Source organism: Octopus sinensis, linkage group LG7, assembly GCF_006345805.1.
Source record: "Octopus sinensis linkage group LG7, ASM634580v1, whole genome shotgun sequence".
Taxonomy (NCBI): Eukaryota; Metazoa; Mollusca; class Cephalopoda; order Octopoda; family Octopodidae; genus Octopus; species Octopus sinensis.
In genome coordinates this window covers 30,698,550-30,722,335 of record NC_043003.1, presented here as the reverse complement: position 1 = coordinate 30,722,335, position 23,786 = coordinate 30,698,550, and the positions used below count along the sequence as shown (strand labels likewise).

The 23,786-nt window shown below is 37.2% G+C and overlaps 1 protein-coding gene across 3 annotated transcripts in view; it reads right to left on the bottom strand.

The window, feature by feature from the left end:
• Positions 1 to 1,965: 1,965 nt before the first annotated feature.
• Positions 1,966 to 23,786, bottom strand: part of LOC115214291 (spartin-like) — a 44,284-nt gene continuing 22,463 nt past the window's right edge. For all 3 annotated transcript variants that reach the window (XM_029783444.2, XM_029783443.2, XM_036504683.1), the window contains exons 2-7: positions 17,206 to 17,950; positions 11,968 to 12,168; positions 10,096 to 10,287; positions 8,574 to 8,732; positions 6,863 to 6,953; positions 1,966 to 2,280 (exon numbers count right to left, since the gene is read on the bottom strand). In XM_029783444.2, the coding sequence (XP_029639304.1) occupies positions 2,049 to 2,280; positions 6,863 to 6,953; positions 8,574 to 8,732; positions 10,096 to 10,287; positions 11,968 to 12,168; positions 17,206 to 17,941 (1,611 nt within the window). In that variant the 5' untranslated portion in view covers positions 17,942 to 17,950 and the 3' untranslated portion in view covers positions 1,966 to 2,048. The remainder of the gene's footprint in view (positions 2,281 to 6,862; positions 6,954 to 8,573; positions 8,733 to 10,095; positions 10,288 to 11,967; positions 12,169 to 17,205; positions 17,951 to 23,786) is intronic.

Below are 23,786 nucleotides of genomic sequence, written 5' to 3'. Positions count from 1 at the left end.
ATGCAAGTAAAATAATAATAAACACCAAGCAAAGAAATGAAAAAGATTAAATCATAAAGATTTTAGTGGGTTTTTTTTCTGTTGTTTCTTTTTAAACATTGAAAAATTTGAAATATTTGCATATCATTGATTAACTTATTTTAAGAAACTATAGCAAAGAAATCAAACTCACATTCTTTTCAGGCACCTTCCCTGACTGGTGAGATTGAGGTGGCTGATAACTAGACTGATTATTTTATGCAAGGAGAGATAGTGGTGGGTAGGGAAGAAAAACCAATGGAAGAGTTTGAATGTTGACAATAGCAGAATGAACTCCAGTAAAGGCACCCAGGGTCCACCAAGAGGTGGTTTTTAAACCAAGCAGCATTTTCAAATAATATCAACCCAATACATATACATACATACATATGAAATTAGCCAGGGAAGTTGAGCAGAGCCTAGACCTTTGAAAGTTCTTCTGGTGTGGTCAATAACCAGCCACTTTATCTGCATGATTAACATAGGGTTTTATCTAAATGCTTGGTAGGGAATAAACTCTGCTAAAAGTACCCAAGGGCTAAATGGTGATAGTGATAGTGTTAAAATAGGTGGCGTGTTGGTCCTACCATAAATTTGTTTGGTAAAGAAGGTACAGAATGATGATTCCTAGTGCTAACCACTTAAATGTAATACTGTAGTGAAACTAACGATATACAAGGGGGTGCTGAAAAGTTCCTAGCTTTGGGTAAAAGAAAATACAGGAGGATTAGTTAATTATGATTTTATTCAACATATTCCTTTCTCAGATTCAATGGTCCTTCAGATTTTCTAAGCTCTGTGAAAGAACTCGGAAGGTTGGGCCAGCAATCAAGCCTTTTGTGATACCCTTAAAGCCAGGAACTTTGCAGCACCCCCTTGTATATTAGTTAGGCAGAATGCAACAGGATACAACCAGCCAACAAACTGGCTTACACATCTTCTTTTAAGGTGCAATCCCATAGTCTAAATTCCAACAAAGAGAATTGCTTCCAAGACTGAGGCTGGCTAATTCTTTATTGTGGAAATTTAAAGAATAAAATAGAGATAGGTACTTTATACATACCCAGATATACATTCATAAATACATACATGCACATACACACCCAAATATACACATAGAAAACACCTTTTTTTTGTTGTTCTCTAGTTAGTTTCCACCATCACAACGAGTGCAATGTTGGAGCATAAATATACATATACAGTCAAATCATCCAACCCATGCTAGCATGGAAAGTGGACGTTAAACGATGATGATGATGATCATCATCATGGTTTAACATCCGTTTTCCATGCTAGCAAGGGTACACATATATACACATATATACACACACACACATACATACATACATATACATACATGCATACATGCATACATACATACATACATACATACATACATACATACATACATACATACATACATACATATGCATGTCCAATATATAAACAGGTGTGTGATTATAATGACAACATGATCCTTTAAAAACACCAGAAGAACCATTGAAACCAGTTGATGTTTTAGCCCTGGGTAAGCCCCGATCAAGCATAATTATGATTCTAGGCATTCTAACCATGATGTCATCTTGATGTGTTTAGGACTACATTATCTAATGTGTCCTTTTCTTTTATTATATTTTTAAAGACAATAGGGTCTAATTTGTGGGAGATTTGGCTGCTATTTTCAACAAGTCAAACAGCTATATAGAAGCTCCAGTAATTGGTACAATTTAAGAACCAAAAGCATACAGAAATCTCAGTAATTGAATGTGTGTGTATGTATGTGTCCATGTGTTTGCATTAAAGGGTGGCTGCTTTGTATATGGAAGCACATTTGTGTGTTAGTGTCAGTCAATAGACGAGGCCTGTAAAATAAATAGAAAGATAGATAAACAGAAAGAAAAAAGGAATCAAATAGAGGGAGAGTGTTAGTGTGTCCGGGTGTGCTTAGTTATATACAGTTCTCACTCTCTCTCTCTCTTTCAAAACTTATTAAAACAATTGAATATTCTAAACAAGCGCTACTGAAGTGGTTACTTTTTGGTTATCTCATGGGATGGTGACTTAGCATCACTATCAGTGTCTGACCCTGGATTGCTCATAGATTTTTCACTGTGTTCTATGATGACAGCTTTACCAGCATCCTTCACCACTCTTTTGGCAAGGGCTTTCGCACCAAAGTTAGTTACATTATTAGTTGTCATAGCAACGTTGCCAACTGAATATAACGTGTCCTCTGTTGTTTTTGCCATATCAGTTCCATACCTGGTCAAAGAATAAAGAGAAACATAAAATTAAGGAGCAATTAGTTTTGATAAAACTCTTAATATTTAACAAAGCAATCAGGTGACATTTTTATTCTGTAATTTTTTGAGAACAATAGTGTCATTGGTTAGGACAAGAGCTTTTGAGCAACTCAGGTGGAACAAATATCACAAAGTAATTTCATTCAAATGCATTGTTTTTGTTTTTGGAGGTAGAGGATCCACAACAACAATTTATATACTTCTTAACTACACTGTCATACCTGCGAGTTAATAACTTTATAACAAACATATTCTGAGACTTTTTTTTTCAAATTTCCCAAAGCAAATGATCTTAAAATTGTAAAGTTTGAAAAACTTAAGCATGTAAAAGTATACACCAAAATAATAGTTACCGTAAATCCTCAAGTATAGTTCGCCCTTGAGTATAATACGCAGGGGATTTTTAGGGGGCTGTACCTCTGAAAAACCTAAACCTTGTGTATAATACGCACCCCATCTCTAACTTGAGTCAAGGAGGTCTATATAACGTCCTTGGTTTGTAAAAAAGTATATGGTAACATCCTTTATTATTATTGTACATATAACATAATGCAAATATGTAGCTTTTTTGTGCATTTTGTTTGCAGAAAATAAAGAAATAACAGTAATAATGTTTAATAAATGTTGCTTACTGCAAGTTATGGATTATTCTTTTATGACTTCATTGCAGGCTTAGCTTAAGGTATTTTCGCGCCTGACATCACAAAATGTGTCTGAATAATCATTGCCGGACAGCAAATAGAGACTCAGACATTGCTTAGAAAATATTTTCCATTTTTAACCTCGTATATAGTTCGCACTAGGGATTTTGACCTTTAAATTTTAGGAAAAAAATGCGGATTATACTCGAGGATTTACGGTATACCAAAAGTGCATTGTCATCATCCTCATCATTTTACACCTGCATTCCATGGGACAGTTGTAATAGTGTGAGGATTGGTGAGCCATGACTTGCACAACATATTATTTAATATGGTTTCTGCATCTGAATGCCTTATCTACCACCAACTACTTTACAAAGTGTTTCAGGGGCAGTTTATCAAGAAATCAATACAAGAGAATTCATCATGCACTTGGCAAAACAGGACTAAATGGTCCTCTCAACCCTATATATGGGCTCTGCTTGTTCACCAATTATATTACAAAGCATATTAGGTACATTTTATTATAGCAGCAGCATTAGTGAAGTTGCTGGGTAGCCTGGAAAACAAAAGGGATCCTCCCCACTGTATGTGGTGCATTCAGTACAATTTCATGATCAATTCAGCAGGTAGAGTAGAGGGTGAGTGCAGAAGGTGAATCAAAGTGGGAGGGGAGGAATTTGAAGGGAGGAGACAGAGTGATCATGTGACAGACAGGGTGAGTGAGAAACAGGATATACAGTGTTAGAAGTGATGAGAAGGAATAGTAACGGCAGGGTGATGGTAATAGCAGGGTGTAATGATTGGCAATAACTACAGTGGGTGCTTCGAGAGCAAATGAAGGACAGTCATAGACAAAGTAAGAATAAATGATTAAAAGAATATGATAGATGTCCATAATAAGTGAGCTGGAGGAGAGTAAATGGTGAAAAGCAATAGAGAAGAGAATGAGAGATATCAATAAAGAGATGCCTTAAGGCAAATCATAGCATACAGTACATGTATGTTGGTAGGAGAAAGAGAGTGAGATGAATCAGTTTCCATCAGATCTCATGCAATCTGCATAATTCAGGCCAATAGAGAGGAAAGAAGGTGGAGGCTAGCTGATGAGAGAGCAGATGATGTTAGTAAAAGTATGATCTGAGAAGGAGTACTGAAAAGCAGTAGATAAGGGTAGGGGAAAGGGTGTAATGGGTACCAAAAGATCTGCTTCAACCCTTAGTTATCCGAGCACTGGGATTCAGGAAGAGGAGGAGTAACAAGATACAGATGGTAGTAGAAGGAAGGGATTGAATATGGACAAATTTAATGCTTTCTTGCATTTCACAAGTCATACAGAACAGTGAATGGGGGTGGGTAGAGAGATGAGAGAGTACTGAATAAGCAAGAGAAGCAGCAGATGAAGAATTAGCAAATACAAATGGACAAAGATCCACTACAATCATCTGTAGTGAGAGACAGGTTGTGGTAGAGGGAGGAGATTGAGTATAGACAGATGAAATATTTTCCTTCATTTCACAGGTCAGGTGGAATGGTATAATGTATGTCCCAAATCACTGTGCTGGCATGCACAGCACCAATAACATGAGTAACAACTATCTCTTTTGAGCCCAGCTGACCTTGCCAACCTCCTCATGGCTACCACCCAAATCTACATACATTCAGATAGTGCAGTGGAGAGAGTACAATACACCCAAATTGTAATGCTATTTCATATACACATAACCACTACATGTTAATATAAGCAACACATCTTCAGTTAAGAGATGTGATAACTCTAGAACTACCAATCATACCTGGTCATTTGACCAACTAGCTACATATCATAAGTATGCACAATTGAACTTATATCAGCAATATCAGTAACTTTCAGGCACTTAACACTAACTCTATACAGTTTTATATCACTGACGTAACCCTATTAAACTATTAGCAAAAGCCACAGCTAAATTTCCCCTTCTTTAATTAATTAGGATCATCACTGAGAACTCCAACAGCAATCAGACAATCAGGTAATAGATAATATACCAATGCATGTAATTTTTAGATAGAAAAATAGCACACAATCCCTCCCTTTGTTTTACAGGAACAACTTTCAAACTGAAGGACTCTCTACACAACATGTGCCATGCTTCCTTATTTCTAATAATCTTATCAAGATGTGCAATACTCTTCATATCTACAAAATCATGTAAAATTGACTTGATTTTTCTATTTATATTCAGGAGATATTGTTGCCAAGCTGCTGTCCAGGCCCAATTACGATATATAAAAATGTACTGCTTTCACTGTTTTCATTGTGATCTAACAAAGTAGCCTCACTCCAAATGAATGGAAGACTGTATGATGTCTGAGTACAAAATGTGTTATTTTGCAGGATAGCAAGACATGGACATTGAATGCAGAGAAAGAGGAAAGGCTGGAAAGAAACAGACAAGCATGCACCTCTGGATGTGCAACGTTAATGTGTATGGATGACTGAGTACAAATAAGCTGAAAGAAAAGCAGAGCATAAAGAGAATCAGTAATAGAATGCAAAAGAAGAGTGTGCTGTTTTGGACATGTGACATGTATGAAGGGAGACTTTTGGGTAAAGAAATGCCAAAGAAACCAAGTGGAAGGAATCTGCAGAAGAGGAAAATTGAGGAAGACATGGAAGAAGTGATGAAACTTATTCCTGAGATGCCTAACCTCAAGAAGGACATGACAAAGGACTATAATAAGCAGAAAGAGGGGAGAAATCCCATTCAACTCAGAGAAGTATGGAAAAACAAATGAATGATGATGGTGGTAGTGGTGATGCAGTGTGTGTGTGTGTTTGGGTTTATGTATACTGGTGAAAACCAGTAAGTTGAGCTGCATCCCTTCAAGTCAGATTTGTAATTTTGCAGCTCAATACATAGAAATTATTAATATAGGCACAGGAGTGGCTGTGTGGTAAGTAGCTTGCTTACCAGCCACATGGTTCCAGGTTCAGTCCCACTGTGTGACACCTTGGGCAAGTGTCTTCTACTATAGCCTCGGGCTGACCAAAGCCTTGTGAGTGGATTTGGTAGATGGAAATTGAAAGAAGCCTGTCGTGTATATGTATATATGTGTGTGTTTGCGTGTCTGTGTTTGTCCCCCTAACATCGCTTGACAACCGATGTGGGTGTGTTTACGCCCCCGTAACTTGGTGGTTCGGCAAAAGAGAGACCGATAGAATAAGTACTAGGCTTACAAAAAGAATAAGTCCTGGGGTCGATTTGCTCGACTAAAGGCGGTGCTCCAGCAAGGCCACAGTCAAATGACTGAAACAAGTAAAAGAATAAAAGAAAAAAAAAGAATATGTAGCAGATGGGAAATAAATACTGGGGTCAATAGAACCATTGAAGGTAATAACCCCATCATGGCCACAGTCCAATGACTGAAGCTAGCAAAAATGAATACTGATAGGCACAGACATTGGTGTGTAGTTAAGAGGTTTGTTTTGTAACCACACGATATTGGATTCAATCCAACTGCACAGAACCTTGGGCAAGTGTCTTCTACCATAGTAGGTTGACCAATGCCTTGCGAGTGAACTTGTTAGACGGAAACTGTGTGGAAGCCCATTGTATATGAGTGTATGTGTGTGTATCTGTAAACACATCCCCATTCTCCATTGCTTAACAACCAGTATTGGTTTGTCTAGGTTCTCATAACTTAGCAGTTCAGTAAAAGATTGACAGAAATATACTGGAGTCAGTATATTTCACTAAACCCTTGAAGATGGTGCCCCAGACATTATAAGATTACACCATTATAAAAATAATATTTACCCTCTTGCCTAAAAGTGACAGGTATTGTGATATTTATACATTGTCAAATAATAAGAATACAAAATTGTGACATATATTGTAAAATCAGTATTGAACTTACTTGTGATTTACAATGTGGACAGTCTCATTAGCAAGGCCTCTGGCAAGGAATTTAGCTGCAGCCTCTAAGCCTACGTAGACAGTGCTAAAACCTGAAATAATGAAGAGAAGGGAGTCAAGAACAGTAAACTGGTTGAGAGAAAGAAAGATGGAGAAAAGAAGAACAAAGGTACAGAGAAAGAGACAGAGAAACTCTTGGAAGTTGTACCATTCACATTTTTCAGATCAAAATAAAGATAGGTTGACTTATACACGAAGGTGACTTTAGAGGACCGAAAATTTCATGTGAAATGCAGTAGGATTTGGAAAGATAGTGATGATATTTGAATGTTTACACTATATATTATGTTAATGTGTATGCTAGAAAAATGCAATGAAAAGAAAATTCTAGTGAAGAGTGAAATTCCAGAACAAATAAAAGGATTATCATTGATTGTGATGACCATATTATGTGATGAACTGTTGCAAACCTGACAATGTAGCAGCAAATAATGACACCCAGAGCCCAGGTTCAACAACAAAACTCTGAACTCCTGAGTCATGAAGTGGTTTGTCATCACTATATATATATATGCCTATAAGAGTACTTGACAAGCATACTATGGCTGAATGGGTTAAGAAGTTCACTTTGTAAACACAAAGTCTCAGGTTCAATCCCACTGCTTAACACTTGAGCAAATGCTATTTTCTACAGCCTCAAGTTGACCTGGGTAGTGAGAAATCATATAGAAACCTGCCAAATGAACTGTACCTGTAATTAAAATGGTACATGCTGATTGCACCTGAGAATTACATAAAAGGTATGCATTTATAAAATACTCAACCAATTATATGCTAATTGAAAAGGCCAAGAAGTTCAGTTAGGCAAACAACTGAAACCTCAAAAGTGACCAAGATCCCTTATAGAAGAACTAGTGAAAATTTCAATGATTATAGATTGCTTGCAGTGCTGAGTTAAAGTATAGAAAATTTAAATTATTAGGATGTATTTTTGCTAAAATAATTGATTAATGACTCAACTGAGTAACTGATTAACAACTCAAATGAGACAGAAAAGAATAGAACTTGTTTCCAATTAAGAAAAACGAAGATAAACCTTGATAAAAACTAAGGTTTCAACTCATACCATGTAATCAGTAATCTAATTTATTTATTAATCAAATATACATTTTGTTTCATATTAAATATTAAAAACAAAATTTGTTGAAGACACAGGCATGGCTGTTTGGTAAGAAGCTTGCTTCCCAACTACATAGATCCAGGTTCAGTCCCACTGTGTGGCACCTTGTGCAAGTGTCTCCTACTATAGCTCTGAGTGGACCAAAGTCTTGTGAGTGGATTTGATAGATGGAAACTGAAAGAAGCCTGTCATGTATATATATATATATATATATATATATATATATACACATACATACACACATCTGTGTGTGTGTGTGTTTTTATGTCTGTGCCCTCCCCCACTCCACCACTTGACGACCAGTGCTGGTATGTTTACATTCCCGTAACTTAGCAGATCAGCAAAAAGAGACCGATAGAATGAGTACCAAGCTTAAAAAGAAAAATAAGTCCTGAGGTTGATTTGTTCAGTTAAAACCCTTCAAGGTGGTGTCCCAGCATGGCCACAGTCAAATGACTGAAACAAGTAAAAGATAAAACCATAAATGTGTTACGTTTATGAAAGAGAAACATGTCAAAATTTGAACACATACCTTTTATACCACTTGAAGCAATTTCAATAGCAGCATCAAAATTAGAAGCTGCCTCTGAGCTGTTTTTAATAGATTTCGGTAAAATCTTTTTCCCTTGTTCTTTCAAGTGTGGTGCAAGAATACGACCAAAAGCCATTGTGGCATCACCAAGTTTGCTCACTAAATGAAATATTTAACAACATTTTAATTAACTGAGAAAATAATCAGCTGAATTACATCATTGGGGTATAGTTGGGCAGGTGTGAATCTAAGGTTAAGGTATTTGAAAAACTGAGGAAGCTGTTAACCCTTTTGCTACCATATTTCTATTGAAATGCATGAGTTATCTTCTCCCCCTCTCCCCACCAGCACCACTCTGTATCCAATCCAGTGAGGTAGGGGCTGGACAAGTTCATAACTTGATAAACTTCCTTTTGATAAACTTTCATTTGAAGTTTCAAGAAAGCGAAAGAAAAATTCAGCAATAGCTCTAAGTACTACAATTTTGCTATAAGATACATTAACAAAAGTAGAAAAGGAAAAAGAAGAAAAATAAGGATAGCTATTGTGGAAATGTCATGATCAGAGAAAAATCCTAAATAAAATTTTAAACCTGCTATTTTCCCTGCTAAATGCTAGATTCAAAGATTTTCTGCTAAATGCTGAAAAAAAAAAAATGCTAGATCTAGCATAAAATATGCTAAATTGGCAACCCTTATACTGTGACAAGATTAAGGGATTTTGGAAAATGTTAAAAACTTCTATGTTGGAAACAAAGATCATTTTTTTCATAAACCAATAAATTGCTTCTATTTAGTGCCCAGATCAACCCTAATAAAACTAACTAACTAAAAAATATGCCGACTACATTTTTCAGTATATCTCTATTTTTAAGTCAACTAAATGTAATTTTTGGAGATTTAGCTGCTATTTCTAATAGGTCAAACAACTACACAGAGACTCCTTCATTAACTTGTCTATAATGTTGTTTGACCAGTTGAAGACAACAGCAAAATCTCCCTCATCAAGCAACTTTGTTGGTTAAATTGGAGACCAAACTGCTTATATAGCAACAATAAATACAGGATTACTAAGTTTACAATAGAGTGGTTGTATACTGTCAACTTAACATGACAGTCCCATATGGGAATTACACCACCGCTGTTTAGTCCTAGGAAGCATCGACCGCTTCCTTAAGTTGACAGTATACAACCACTCTATCGCTCCACCACCACTCATGTCTCTTTGAGACATTTAGAAATTTATATTTCTGATAAGTTTACAATGATTTCCACTTAAACAAGAGCAACCAGCATACCAGATGTTTTCGTTATTCACAACAGAACAGGCAAAAGTATGTCATATCTGGAGTGACCTCTCCCCAAAATATGATCCCATACTTCAATATAACAGTTCTGTTTAACTTACACAATAAACATAAAAACTTGTTATGGTAAAATGTGAAGTATGAAATATAGGGTAAACAAGAGTAGGATGAGAAAATTGAAAAAGGAGGAAGACCAAAAAACAAACAATTACTTACAGGCATAGCCACTCACTCTCACAGCAGAATGCGTTGCATATCTTAAATATTCAGCACTTTTTTGAGCAGTTGGATCAACAGCTTTGCGCTGAGCTGGACTTATGTGAGAAATAATTTGTTCAGACCCTTTCTTAAGAAGCGCTGTACCATGTTCTGCTCCTTTACCAAGACCCCAGGCAATGAGTTCAGCAACTGAAATAATACAGTAAAGAAAACACTGTTGATGATAACTGTTGTGATGAGAGTCACGACACCCTCTAGCGAGAAATAGACTGGACCAAGCAATTATAAATAATAGCAGTCGGAGTAAAATTTGTGTTAGCTCGAGTTGAGTTCACAGTGAAGTTGGAAGGTGTCAGTTGGTTAGTTTGTTTGAAATACTGATTGTTGGTTTGTGACGAGATTGTTGGATCATTATGTTGTTATTATGGCTGCATCATTACCTTGTTTACTATTGCTACACTGGTACAGTGTCTCTAAACTATCCGTCACAATATCGTAGCAGTACCACGACATCTGTAGACGGAGGACACAACATCTGGCGATTAGAGTTTCAAAGCTCACGTAGCTTATTTAACAATTTGTTTGTGATACAACTTGTTAAATCATGGAAAACCCATTAGCTTCTATAATACAGTTGCAAAAGCAACAAGAACAGCAACAGAAGTTGCAGAAGCAACTACAACAACAACAATTATTGGAGCTATGTGTAAAAAAGTCCAAAAATGTGCTATCAGTGTATACTTAATGCATTAATTCATTCTAATGACAACAGTATTGTTCATGATAGCATACCTTTCATGCACATCAAAGGAACCATATCCAAGATACTGTTACAGTTTTAGTGATTTCAGCTATTAGTTTTAATTACCACTTTAATGAGGGTTATACTTTACTTTCAAAAATGTTGCCCTTTTCAAGCCTAACCAGGCTCATGGGCCCGGTTTCCTGGTTTCTGTAGCGTATGTGTTCCCCCCAGCTGGATGGGATGCCAGTCCATTGCAGCATTACTCAAGAAATGGGAAGAGAGAGTAAGAGAAAGTTGTGGTGAAAGAGTACAACAGGGGTCACCCCCACCCCTGCTGGAGCCTCGTGGAGCTTTTAGGTGTTTTCACTCAATAAACACACACAACGCCCGGTCTGGGAATTGAAACTGCAATCCTCCAACTGCGAGTCTGCTGCCCTAACCACTGGGCCATTGAGCCTCCACAAATTTTTTAAAATTTTTGTTGAGGCATGTGGCTTAGTGGTTAGGGTGTCAGCATTATGATCGTAAGATTGTGGTTTTGATTCCTGGACTGGGCGATGCATTGTGTTCTTAAGCAAAACACTTCGTTTCACGTTGCTCCAAAATGAGTAACACTGCGATGGACTGGCATCCCATCCAGCTGGGGAACACGTACACCATGGAAACCGGGAAACCAGGCCCATTTTACTTTCAAGCCCTTCAGTAAAAATTTTTGTCATTAATTTCAAAGATTCTTTATAAATTCCTTGATCAATTTCAACATCAAGAGCTATGTAATCAGCATACAGCAGCTTTCACAAATACTTCTACCAGCACAGCCTTATAATGTCTCATAAGAACTAAGATAATCAAACAAGAACTGGGAATGAAATCCTGATGGACCTTCACTAATAATACTAACAATCCCTGAGTCTACGTTTAGCCATTTACTATTTACAGTTCAGACAGCTCACATGAAACATTTAGTTAAACTTTTAATAAGGTTCTATCAACGATCACAGTGAGAGGTTAAGAGTGAGTTACAAAGGAAGTTTCTAATAATTGCCTAACAAATATAACATGTATGGTAAGAACACTGCAGTGAAAAGAAGAGAAAAGACAACAAATAAATAAACATCCCAAACCTTTTTCTATACCCTTGGCGACTTTAGTACTGGTCTTTTCTTCCTCTTCCTGACTAATACTCTTTTCCCCAAGGTCCAAAACTCGAGGTCTTTCAGCACGGGGCTGTCGTTCAAGGTGTGTGAGGGTTGAAAGTAAGTCTTCAAATTCCTTTTTTTCCTCCGGAGACAATGATTTTGGTAATATAAGACCAACTGAACAGCCTAGAAAACAGAGAGGGAGGTCAAAAGCAGAGTACAAAGCCAAATATATTCTGTGATAATACTGCAATAATCTTATTCCAAGGCAACACAGCAGTGGTGATATAATGCACCACATGACATGCCACAATCTTGTCTTCTACATCACCAGCTACCAAAAAAGTCCACTGAAGATCACCAAATCTAAATTCATGGATATGAAATTGAAACCATGTTACAGAAGTAACACCTGGCATTAAACACACACACACACAGAAACACACATATGCATATATAAATTAGTTTCAAGTTTTGGCACAAGGCCAGCAAGTTCAAGGGAGGGAGTAAGTCAATTACATTGACCCCAGTACTCAACTGGTACTTGTTTTATTGATCCCAAAAGGATGAAAGTCACAGTCAACCCTGGTAGATTTCGAACTCAAAACATAAAGACTAACAAAATGCCTCTAAGCATTTTGCTTGGTGCAGTAGCAATTCTGCCAGCTTGCAACTTTATATGCACATATATATATTATAAACAATATGATTAGATGCTGTTTATTTTCTTGAAAATCATGAATATGCTCAATACACACTCACAGCAGCGTCGTCGTCGTCGTCGTTTAGCGTTCGCTTTCCATGCTAGCATGGGTTGGACGGTTCAACTGGGGTCTGGGAAGCCAGAAGGCTGCACCAGGCCCAGTCTGATCTGGCAATGTTTCGATGGCTGGATGCCCTTCCTAACGCCAACCACTCCGTGAGTGTAGTGGGTGCTTTTACGTGCCATATATGGGGGGGGGGAATTCCAACCACGTTTCAGGTTTGCTACCTCAACAGCTCCTTTATAGGATCCAGTGGCTAAAGACATCATCAGGAGGAACCATATCCGGTTTTAGCCCCTTCTCCTCTACTGCTTTTGATGTTGCGGGCTCCCCTTTCAGAGGTGTCTTCAGCTCTGGTGTTGAGGGCATTTCTTCTTTCTCCTTTTTTTCTTTTGTTCTTTGGTTTCTTCAATGCAGCGTCAACAAATGTCAGAAGGCAAATGACCATCCTGCCAAATTCCCTTGTAGATACTTGCCAGTAGGCTCCAGCAGCCAGCACCAGCTAGCAGTCACGTGACACTGTTTAAGCTTCAACTGACCGATGGAGGGGAAGGACACGTAGTTTTGACCTGTGCCCTCTCTAAACCTGCCTTCCAACAGTATTGTGCTAGTTTCAGCATATATATATATATATGTATATATATGGCTTGTACTAGCATTGTGTATATTACTTAACATTAAGGTTTTTATGATAAATTGCTTAATGGGTATGAGACTTTATTTGGATGTTTATTAAATAAATAAATTAATTAATTGATAATTTGATTTAATGTATATAGTTTAAATTGTAGTATTAAGTTTTCACTTAATGTATATTTTGTATCTTATATATATATATATATATATATATATATTTGTTTTTAATTGTATCTTATTTTTAAACAAGTATATATTTGTTAAGATATTTCGTGTTTTACAAGATTATTTACATATATTTGTTAATTTATCTAATTAATTATTTTATTATTGTTGTTATCTTTAACCTGAAGAGTGGCTATATTTATATTGAAGTGATTTTACTACTACTACTATTATTTTTACTATTAGCATTTCTTAAATATAGCCATGAAACACGTATCATTATTCTACCAAATATATACGTTTTATTTATTTTGCACATTACTTAATCATCATTATATGTTTTATCTTATATTTAATCTTTCTATAATATGTAATCTTTCTAAATGGTATAATTCAATTTTTCATTATTGAATTGATAAAAGGTGGGATTTTTTTCTAATTCATATATATATATGGAAAGAAGAGTTGTATTCCGACACAGGAAAAAATATAAGAGAATGTTTGGGGTCTTGAAAATGTACCTCAATTTGAAAAACGTGTAGTTGTTTGTAAATAGATTTATTCACATACATACCAAACTTGTTTCAACAATTTTTTGTCTATCAATGGTATAAATATATATAAAACAAGAGGATTTTAACAGGATTTAAAATTATTAAGTAGGAATTAGATAGATATGTTTAAACAATCAAATGATCAAATGTTCACATAGAATTTAATGAGTTTCACAGGGATAGGTAATATTAAAGTAAATGTTCAGCGAAGGATATAACAAAAGTACATTATTGAAAGTTCAGTCATATTGAGTTTTTATGGATACATGGACAAGAGGGAGAAAAAAAAGGGAAGAGAGTAAGAAAAGTTTTTTTACAATTTCTGTTGTCGTGCATGTAATTCTTTATTTCTTCTTTTCCTTCACATACTGGCCCCTTCGCTTATTAGATGTGAATAGATTTGTTAGACAGAAACTGAAAGAAATTAGCAGTGTGTGTATACATGTGTGTGTGTATGCCTGCGTACATGTATGTATGTGAGTTCCTATTTCCCACATCCACAGGTATATACACACACTGACTGTAAACAATGGCTTTGCTAACAGTACCATTTGTTTGCATCCACCACAAAAGCATATCTTCTTGACATGCCTTGGCATGTTGTGCAATCTTCGTAAACTAAAAGTTTAACCATCTCTTGTCATTTGTTTCCAGTTCTCTATATAAATATGCAAAGGTCATCTGTTGTTTGACAGACTTGAACATTATTACCCCACTTGGAAACAAGTTGGTGACAAGAAGGGTATCTGGCTATAGACACTTCTGCACCCCCTGACATACCCTTGTCTGACCCAGGCATGGAAAAGTAGAGGTAAAATGATGATGATATATAAAGGTATGCATGCACACACACCTACACATAAAATATTCATTCTCTCACACATACATACACACAATATATAGGCAATCATACACATATACACTCTCTCACATATATAAACACATACAATACACACATCCACATCATATTCACTCCATCATGCATACACACACACATACACATACACACAGGCATTTTTACACAATACATTGACACATATTCAATCTCACACATACATAAAATGCAGCCACACACACACATCTTATTTTCCCATGTAACAACCAAAACATTGGAGGTAGATCTAAAAACAGATTATAAGATCAATGGCCAATGTTTACTCTGCTAATAATAACTTAATCAAGAAATATAAATATGGAAAAACAGCTGATCTCATCACTTAACATAACAGAGAAAAATATTAAGACACCATTAGCATGTTTGCCTAATAAAAATGAGATGTGTAGTTCAATATGTTGGTAGATTTTTATTTATATTTAACACTGCATATATGCATGTATGAAAGGACTACTATAGTTCAAGGCCAACTAAAGCCTTGTGAAGGATTTGGTAGGGAGAAACTGAAAGAAGCCCAACATACATGTGCATGTGTGTGCATGTGTTTCCTTGTCTTGACATTATGTGATGGCTGTGAATGAGCAGCACTGTCATACAAATGAAGTTTGTTTATTTTCAGTCTTCCATGAAAAACAATTTCAGGCCGTGGGGAAATATTACCTTAACCTAACTTGGAAATGAGTGAGTGCTCACAACAGGAAGGGCATCCAGCCTTAGAAAATCTGCTTCAATGAACTCTGTCTGATCCATGCAAGCATAGAAAATCATCATCATCATTTAATGTCTGTTTTCCATGCTAGCATGGGTTGGATGGTTTCACTGGAGCTGGTAAGGCCAGGGGCTGCACCAGGCCCCATTATCTGTTCTGGCAGGGATCCTATGGTTGAGTCATGCAAATGTAGAAAAACAGAGGTTATGTTGATGATAGTGGTGTTGGTGGCAGTAACAATAAAAGGGTATAGCAAGCAATGATGGTGATGATGGTAGAGGTAATGATAAAGACAATGAAGAATGTGGGGTTGTATGTGATAGAGATGGTAACAAATGATAATGATGAGGATGTGAGGACATGGTGTGTGGTGGTCATGTCAGTGAAAATAAAGGATGAAGAAAAGTCGATAGTGCTGGAGAAGTTGATAAAGATAATGGGAAATGATGATAATAATGTGGAATCTGTACTGCCCACCACAACAGAACTGAGATCCTAAAACCAACGTACCACATAAAAAGCATTGGTGTGGGTGCTGGTGCCATGTAAAAAGCACTGGTGCTGGTGCCGCATAAAAAGCACTAGTGATGGTGTCATGTAAAATGCACCTAGTACACACTGTGGAGTGGTTGGCATTAGGAAGGGCATCCAGCCATAGAAGCCAAGCCAAAACAGACCATGGAACCTAGTGTAGCCCCAGGCCTTGCCAGTTCCTGCTATGCTGTCCAACCCTTGCCAGCATAGAAAACAGACATTAAATGTTGATGATGATGTAGGTAGGCTGATGCTCTTTGTAATGTTTTTGGTCTTGGTTAGTAGAATAGCCAGAGTGTTGTTAGAGAGAGCAGAGAGTAATATCATTAACAGAACTACTACAACAGCAGAAATGATATTTTGACAGGAAACTAGAAACTGAAAGGTTAAAAATGGATAATAGTGATGAGATTAATGTTAATATTGAGGACAGTAACATGGCTGTGTGTGGCTACAGGTTTGCTTTACAGCATTGTTTTGACTTTTTCCTACTGCATGGTACTGTGGACAGGTGTCTTCTACTATGACTTTGGGCTGATCAATGCCTTGTAAGTGGAACTGACAGGTGGAAACTGTAGGAAGCCCTTTGTGTGTGCGTATGTGTGTGTGTGTGTGCATTGTGGTGTCTTCGGTTACAATTGCTGTGAAAAAATGTTTGGTCATTGAGCTGTTTATTGTTTAAAGGATTAGGTGGGAAATAGACAGTTAAGAACATCCAGTTTCATCTGATCCATGGAAAAGTGGATATTAAAATGATGATGAATAAATGCTATTTGTGACAACCACCATTATCATTATTTAATGTCCACGTTCCATGCTAGCATACATTGGACAATAGTAACAGCAATACTAATGATGTTAGAAATGAACAAGATATCAAAGAATGGTGGTAGGAATAAGTTTGCTGAGCAAAATGATGAGTGAAAAGAAAAATGAATTAAAATAAAAATAACTACTGATACTCACCATCTCTTGGTGCAAGCATGTCTGGGAATATATACGCTCCATATGAAGCATGTAAGACCGGGGAAATTCCAGGTAAGAGTGGGTAGAGCCATTCTCCGACCTGTAAGAAAGCGGGTGGTGTGGTATTGGCAGTTTCACTGGTGTCTTCTTCATCCATGCGAAATATGTTGAGGGCAGTAGGATAGGAAGGAGCTGTGACATAACCTTCCGGAGTTATATAGAGCAGCTGTACTCCTTCTGCTATGAAAAATATCCGCGTGGCATTCTGTGAGACACGGCGGTTGGCACAGTGAGTGTTTCTAGAAGCAGTTGCTCCATCTTGAGCACCAACAAAAGATCCGGACATGACCTCTTCATAGGAAGGTGGACTCATTACATTTGAATTACTGTCGGTTGTAGTATTATTCACAACGTTCAGCATATCAAGGCGTGATTCAACTTGCATCTTTGTCTTGGTCAATTTGTGAAGCATGTCTCGGTAAGATGTTTGTTCATCCGTTGATAGGTATTGATCGTCAAGTTCAACGTCGAGACTGAACTTGATGTGCTCAAGGCACATTGTGTACATATTAATAGCATCATTAGCTTTTCCAATCTCATCAAATACAATTCCTTCATTGGCAAGTTGCAGTGATGTTTTAAAGAGCTTCTGAAACCTCTTATATAGTAGTTTAGCTGGCGGGGTAGGTCTTGGTGGGGGTACTCGGGAAGACTGGCTAGATTCTCCACTTGCCATAATGAGTTTCTATAAAAGAAAAATGAATAAATAAAGTTATATATTTTTAATAATCAAATACACCATAAAGTCAACTATTTGATTCAACAATCAGACAAGGAAACCAATTTCATCTTGAATCTCTAACACAAAATTAGCGTGTGTGTATGTGTGTGTATTATTATCCTTTTTACTATCCACTTCTCCATGCTTTCATGGATCAGACAGAATTTGTTGAGGCAGATTTTTTACAGAGAGATGCCCCTCCTATCACCATATATATATATATATTCGAGCATGATCGTTTACTCCGTCGCCTTACTGGCACTTGTGCTGGTGGCACATGAAAAAAAATTCAAGCAAGGTCGTTGCCAGTGCCGCTGGACTGGCTCCTGTGCAGGTGGCACATAAGAAGCACCATTTGAGCATGGCCGTTGCCAGTACCACCTGACTGGCCCTTGTGCCGGTGGCACGTAAAAGCACCCACTACACTCTCAGAGTGGTTGGCATTAGGAAGGGCATCCAGCTGTAGAAACTCTGCCAGATTATGATTGGAGCCTAGCACAGCCATCTGGTTTGCCAGACCTCAGTCAAATCGTCCAACCCATGCCAGCATGGAAAGTGGACGTTAAACGATGATGATGATGATGATATATCATCATCATCATCATCATCAGTGTTTAACATCCGCTTATACACACACACATGCAAGATCAAGTGTGTATGTATTCAATTATTCATTTAACACCATGTCCATGTTAGCATGAATTACACACAGATGTATTTGACTCTACAGATTTATGTTGTTCCTACCACCAACCCTTACCTCTGTCTTCAAGTGAGAGATTTATTATTTTACAAATCTTTTAATGCACAGCATGACCAGTCATACTGTCACACAAGGAATGCAAATATAATTTACTGCTTCCAGCAACCAGAGCTAAAGGTTGTCAACATTCAAACATGTTCATACAAACACATGCACGGATACACACGTGTGTGTGTGTGTGTGTGTGTATGTGTGTGAGTGTGTACATTATACAGCAGGCTTCCTACTGTTCCTATCTCTTAGATTCATTCACAAGGCACTGGCTGATCTTACCCAAGATGCTGCACAATGGGACTGAACTTGAAACCATGTGATTGTGAAGCAAACTTATTATTCATACAGCCATATCTCTCTCTCTCTCTCTCTCTCTCTCTCTCTCAGATGCACTTTCAGAAACAAATCTAAATGTCCTCTAGGACAGGAGTGCGATATATCTTCCACATTGTTTATGAAGCACAGGTTTCAGCAAACTCTCGGAGCATCAGAAGAAAAATTTTAATCTAGATATAACAACCATCTTTTGAACTTTAAGTACCATGATAAGAGGTATTCAACCCTTTCAGCTTTAGTCTGGAAACTTAAAAGGACCAATTTCATATCAAATGGAGAATCCTTGCTAAATTCAGACCCTGTATTAGCAGGTCTAGAAAATATTAAAAAAAACAAAAAAAACGTATCTGTTAAAATGCTGAAAAACTGTATTTGTCAAAACACTTGAGAGCCTTCAACAAATACAGAAATTCGAGGAATGTCATTTTATTCTTTATGACCACATTTCAAAAAATATATCCAATCAGAATTTAAAAGTACACTGGATACTGAGTAAACCATTAACATCTGGTTTATATCTGCTTGACATCAAATTTTTGTAATGTAGGTTATCTCTCTTGTGTTTTTGTTTTTTTCTTTTGATTTCTCTTGTTTAAATATTATCTACTCAAATGATCAACTGACAAACGGGTTGCTTTCAGTTTGATAAATGGTAGAATATATTATAATTTCAACCAGAAAACCCTATTTGCAAGATTTGTGGCTGTTAATTTAAGGTAGATAGACTGATTGATTGATTGATTGATTGATTGATTGATTGATTGTTTGTATGTATGTATGTATGTATGTATGTATGTTTGTTTGTGTGTATGTATGTATGTTTGTTTGTTTGTTTGTTTGTATGTATGTATGTATGTATGTATGTATGTATGTATGTATGTATGTTTGTGTGTGTGTGTGTTGTGTGTGTGTGTGTTTGTATGTATGTATGTATGTATGTATGTATGTATGTATGTATGTATGTATGTATGTATGTTATGTATGTATGTATGTATGTTTGTTTGTTTGTATGCATGTATGTATGTATGTATGTATTTTGTGTCTTTGACATCTGATCTCTGCCTCTTGAAGTCTGTTATTTTCCATCTGGTCCATTCCCTTCACAATGAGATGCTGCCACTCTAGGTGGCCTTTGGTGATTGTCTGCCAGATATTTGGGTCACTAGAGCAGCAGAAGAGAGTGGCCTTGAGGTGGAAATGGAAACGACCAGCTTCTTTCAGTTTCAGCCAACCAAATCTACTTGCAAGGCTTTGGTTGGCCTAGGACTATGGTATAAGAGGCTTTCAGAAATGCCATGCAGTGAGATTGAACCCAGAACCAAGTGGTTAGGAAGGAAACTTCTTATCACACAGCCACACCTACACTTATCATACATATTACAATTGTGATGCACTTCATATTCTATTATTTATTATCCCTCTCTCATCCTTTATTTGAGTGACATTATTTTATAACTCAGTCTGAATAACTGAATAACTGTGTGGTTTCATATAATTACAGAGAAACACAATGCATTTTTACAATGAAATGCTTGACATAAGCTTTTATCACACTACAATAACTGTGTGTGTGTGTGTGTGTGTGTGTGTGTGTGAGAGAGAGAGAGAGGGGGGGAGGGAGAGAGAGAGAGAGAATTTTCAATAAAACCAGGCATTATGAATAAGTCTGTTGCTGCCATTGTAGAAATCAATGTCTGCAATACTTTAAAGCTAAACAAAAGAATCCAAGGAAACCAGAGACAGTCCATATCGGCAAATAATAAATACAAGAATTTCAAAAAAAGAAATGAATAATTCTACCATAAGGAAGAAAGTTAAGTCTAAAGTTTCAGGTGGAGACATTCATCAGAAAGGACTCATATGTTTACTTGCAGTGGAAGTAGTGTAGTGAGAAAAAAATGAATAGTAAGAATAAAGGAGGCTGTGGGAGAGACAGCAGATGTTAAATGATGGTGATGATGAAAGGCCCACCTACCACAACAGAATTGAGATCCTAAAACCAAAGTGTCACATGCGGCATTGGTGTGAGCGCTTGTGACACATGAAATACACTGGTACTAGTGCCACTTAAAAGGCACTGGTGATGGTTAGGAAGGGTATCCAGCTGTAGAAATCTAGCCAAAACCAATTATGGAAACTGGTGCAGCCTTGACCTTGATAGTTCCTGTTGTTCCATGCAACCCAAACCAGTATGGAAAATAGATGTTAAATGATGATGATGATGATGATGGTGTGTGTGTGTACTCTTTTTACTTGTTTCAGTCATTTGACTGTGGCCATGCTGGAGCACCGCCTTTAGTCGAGCAAATCGACCCCAGGACTTATTCTTTATAAGCCTAGTACTTATTTTATCAGTCTCTTTTGCCGAACTGCTAAGTTACGGGGGCATAAACACACCAGCATCGGTTGTCAAGTGATGTTAGGGGGTCAAACACAGACACACAAACATATATATATACACACACACACACATATACAACAGGATTCTTTCAGTTTCCGTCTACCAAATCCACTCACAAGTCTTTGGTCGGTCCGAGGGTATTGCAGGAGACACTTGCCCAAGGTGCCACGCAGTGGGACTGAACCCGGAACCATGTGGTTGGTAAGCAAGCTACTTACCACACAGCCACTCCTGTGCCTATGTGTGTATATGTATCTTTTACCTTTTACTTGTTTCAGTCATTTAACTGTGGCCATACTGGGGCATTGCCTGAAGGATTTTTAGTCAAACAAATCAACCCCTGGACTTATTTTTTAAAGCCTAGTACTTATTATATCAGTCTCTTTTGCCAAACACTAAGTTACAGAGATGTAAACATACCAACAGCAGTTGTCAAGTGGTGGTGAGGGACAAATATAGGCATACAGATATATATACACATGCACACACACACACAGAGGCTTCTTTCGGTTTCTGCCTACCAAATCAACTCACAAGCCTTTGGTCAGCTTGAGGCTATAGTAGAAAACTCTTGTCCAAGGTTCCATGCAGTGGGACTGAATCCGGAACCATGTGGTTGGGAAGCAGATTTCTTACCACATAGACATGCTTATATATATATATATATATATATATATATATATAAAATAGACACAGACTTGGCTGTGTGGTAAGAAATTTGCAGCCCAGCCACATGGTTCCAGGTTCACTCAATCCCACTGCTTGGCACCTTGGCCAAGTCTCTTCTAATATAGCCTTAGGCCAACCAAAGCTTTGTGAGTGAATTTAGTAGATGGAAACTGAAACAAGCTCATGGTATATTTATGTATGTGTGTTTGTTTGCTACCACTGCTTGGCAACCAGTGTCGGTGTGTTTACATCACTGTAATTTAGCAGTTCAGCAAAAGAGACCAATTGAATAAGTACTGGAGTTGATTAGTTCTACTAAAATTACTCAAGGCAGTGCCCCAGCATGGTCAGTCTATAAAAATGGAAGGCATTATTCGAAATCACTATGATTGTTTCCACACTTTTTTACTCATAGTACATTGGTGAGATATAGTGTAATCATTATCATATGTCCAACTTGTAAAATGCACCACCTTGGGTGACTGTCTAAATATGCCATTTGTTAGACCCTACCATCATTTTACTCAGTGTGAGAATGCATACTCAAAGTGAGGTGCCATTTTCAGCAGTTTACAGAAAATCTAAACCCAGAGATATAGTGACAGACAAAATACAATTTTCATGGTCATATTATAAGGAAGAAAAGTGCAAAACAGAATGCAGAATAAAATGATAAAATTTAGCATTTAGAGATAATAAAGTGATATAGTGATGAAGATTGACCTTTTATATCCAGGAACATTTCTACTGTATGATATCAAGTAACCGATAACTGTGGACAAGCTTTGCATAGAATTCTACAAGGTTTTTACCTAAATCTTATTTAACTACACACACACATACACACACATATATATTTAAATATACATAAATACATCTCTTTACTCTCTTTTACTTCTTTTAGTCATGTGACTGTGGCCATGCTGGAGTACCGCCTTTAGCCGAGCAAATCAACCACAGGACTTATTCTTTGTAAGCCTAGTACTTATTCTATCGGTCTCTTTTGCCGAACCGCTAAGTTACAGGGACATAAACACACCAGCGTCGGTTGTCAAGCAATGTTGGGTGGACAAACACAGACACACAAACATATACACACACACACATATATATATGTGTGTGTATATATATATATATACATATATGACGGGCTTCTTTAAGTTTCCGTCTACCAAATCCGCTCACAAGGCTTTGGTTGGCCTGAGGCTATAGCAGAAGACACTTGCCCAAGGTGCCAGGCAAGATGACAACTACAGACATGTTTCAGCTTTATTGGAACTCATCAGCAAAACAGTCTTGTCAAATTTATCGATGAACAATGATTTTTACATGTGTGTGTGTGTGTATCTATATATATAAAAGAGAATGTGTGTGTGTGCCCTTATGTTTGAGAGCTGCTGCATGTAGGGATAATGAGTCACAAGAGGCAACAAATTACATCAACAAAATGCAATCTGCAGGAGTCAAGAGTCAAAAAAAAGAAAAGAGAAAAGGGTTTAAAGGATGCAAGACAAAGACAAGCTGTCAAAGTTGCCAATGAGACAGTAGGTCAGCGAGAGATGAGACAAAGAAAAAACCTGGAGCAAACAGTTGCTGCAAGACTTCTCCAATCCACAGAGGAAAGACATAACCATCTT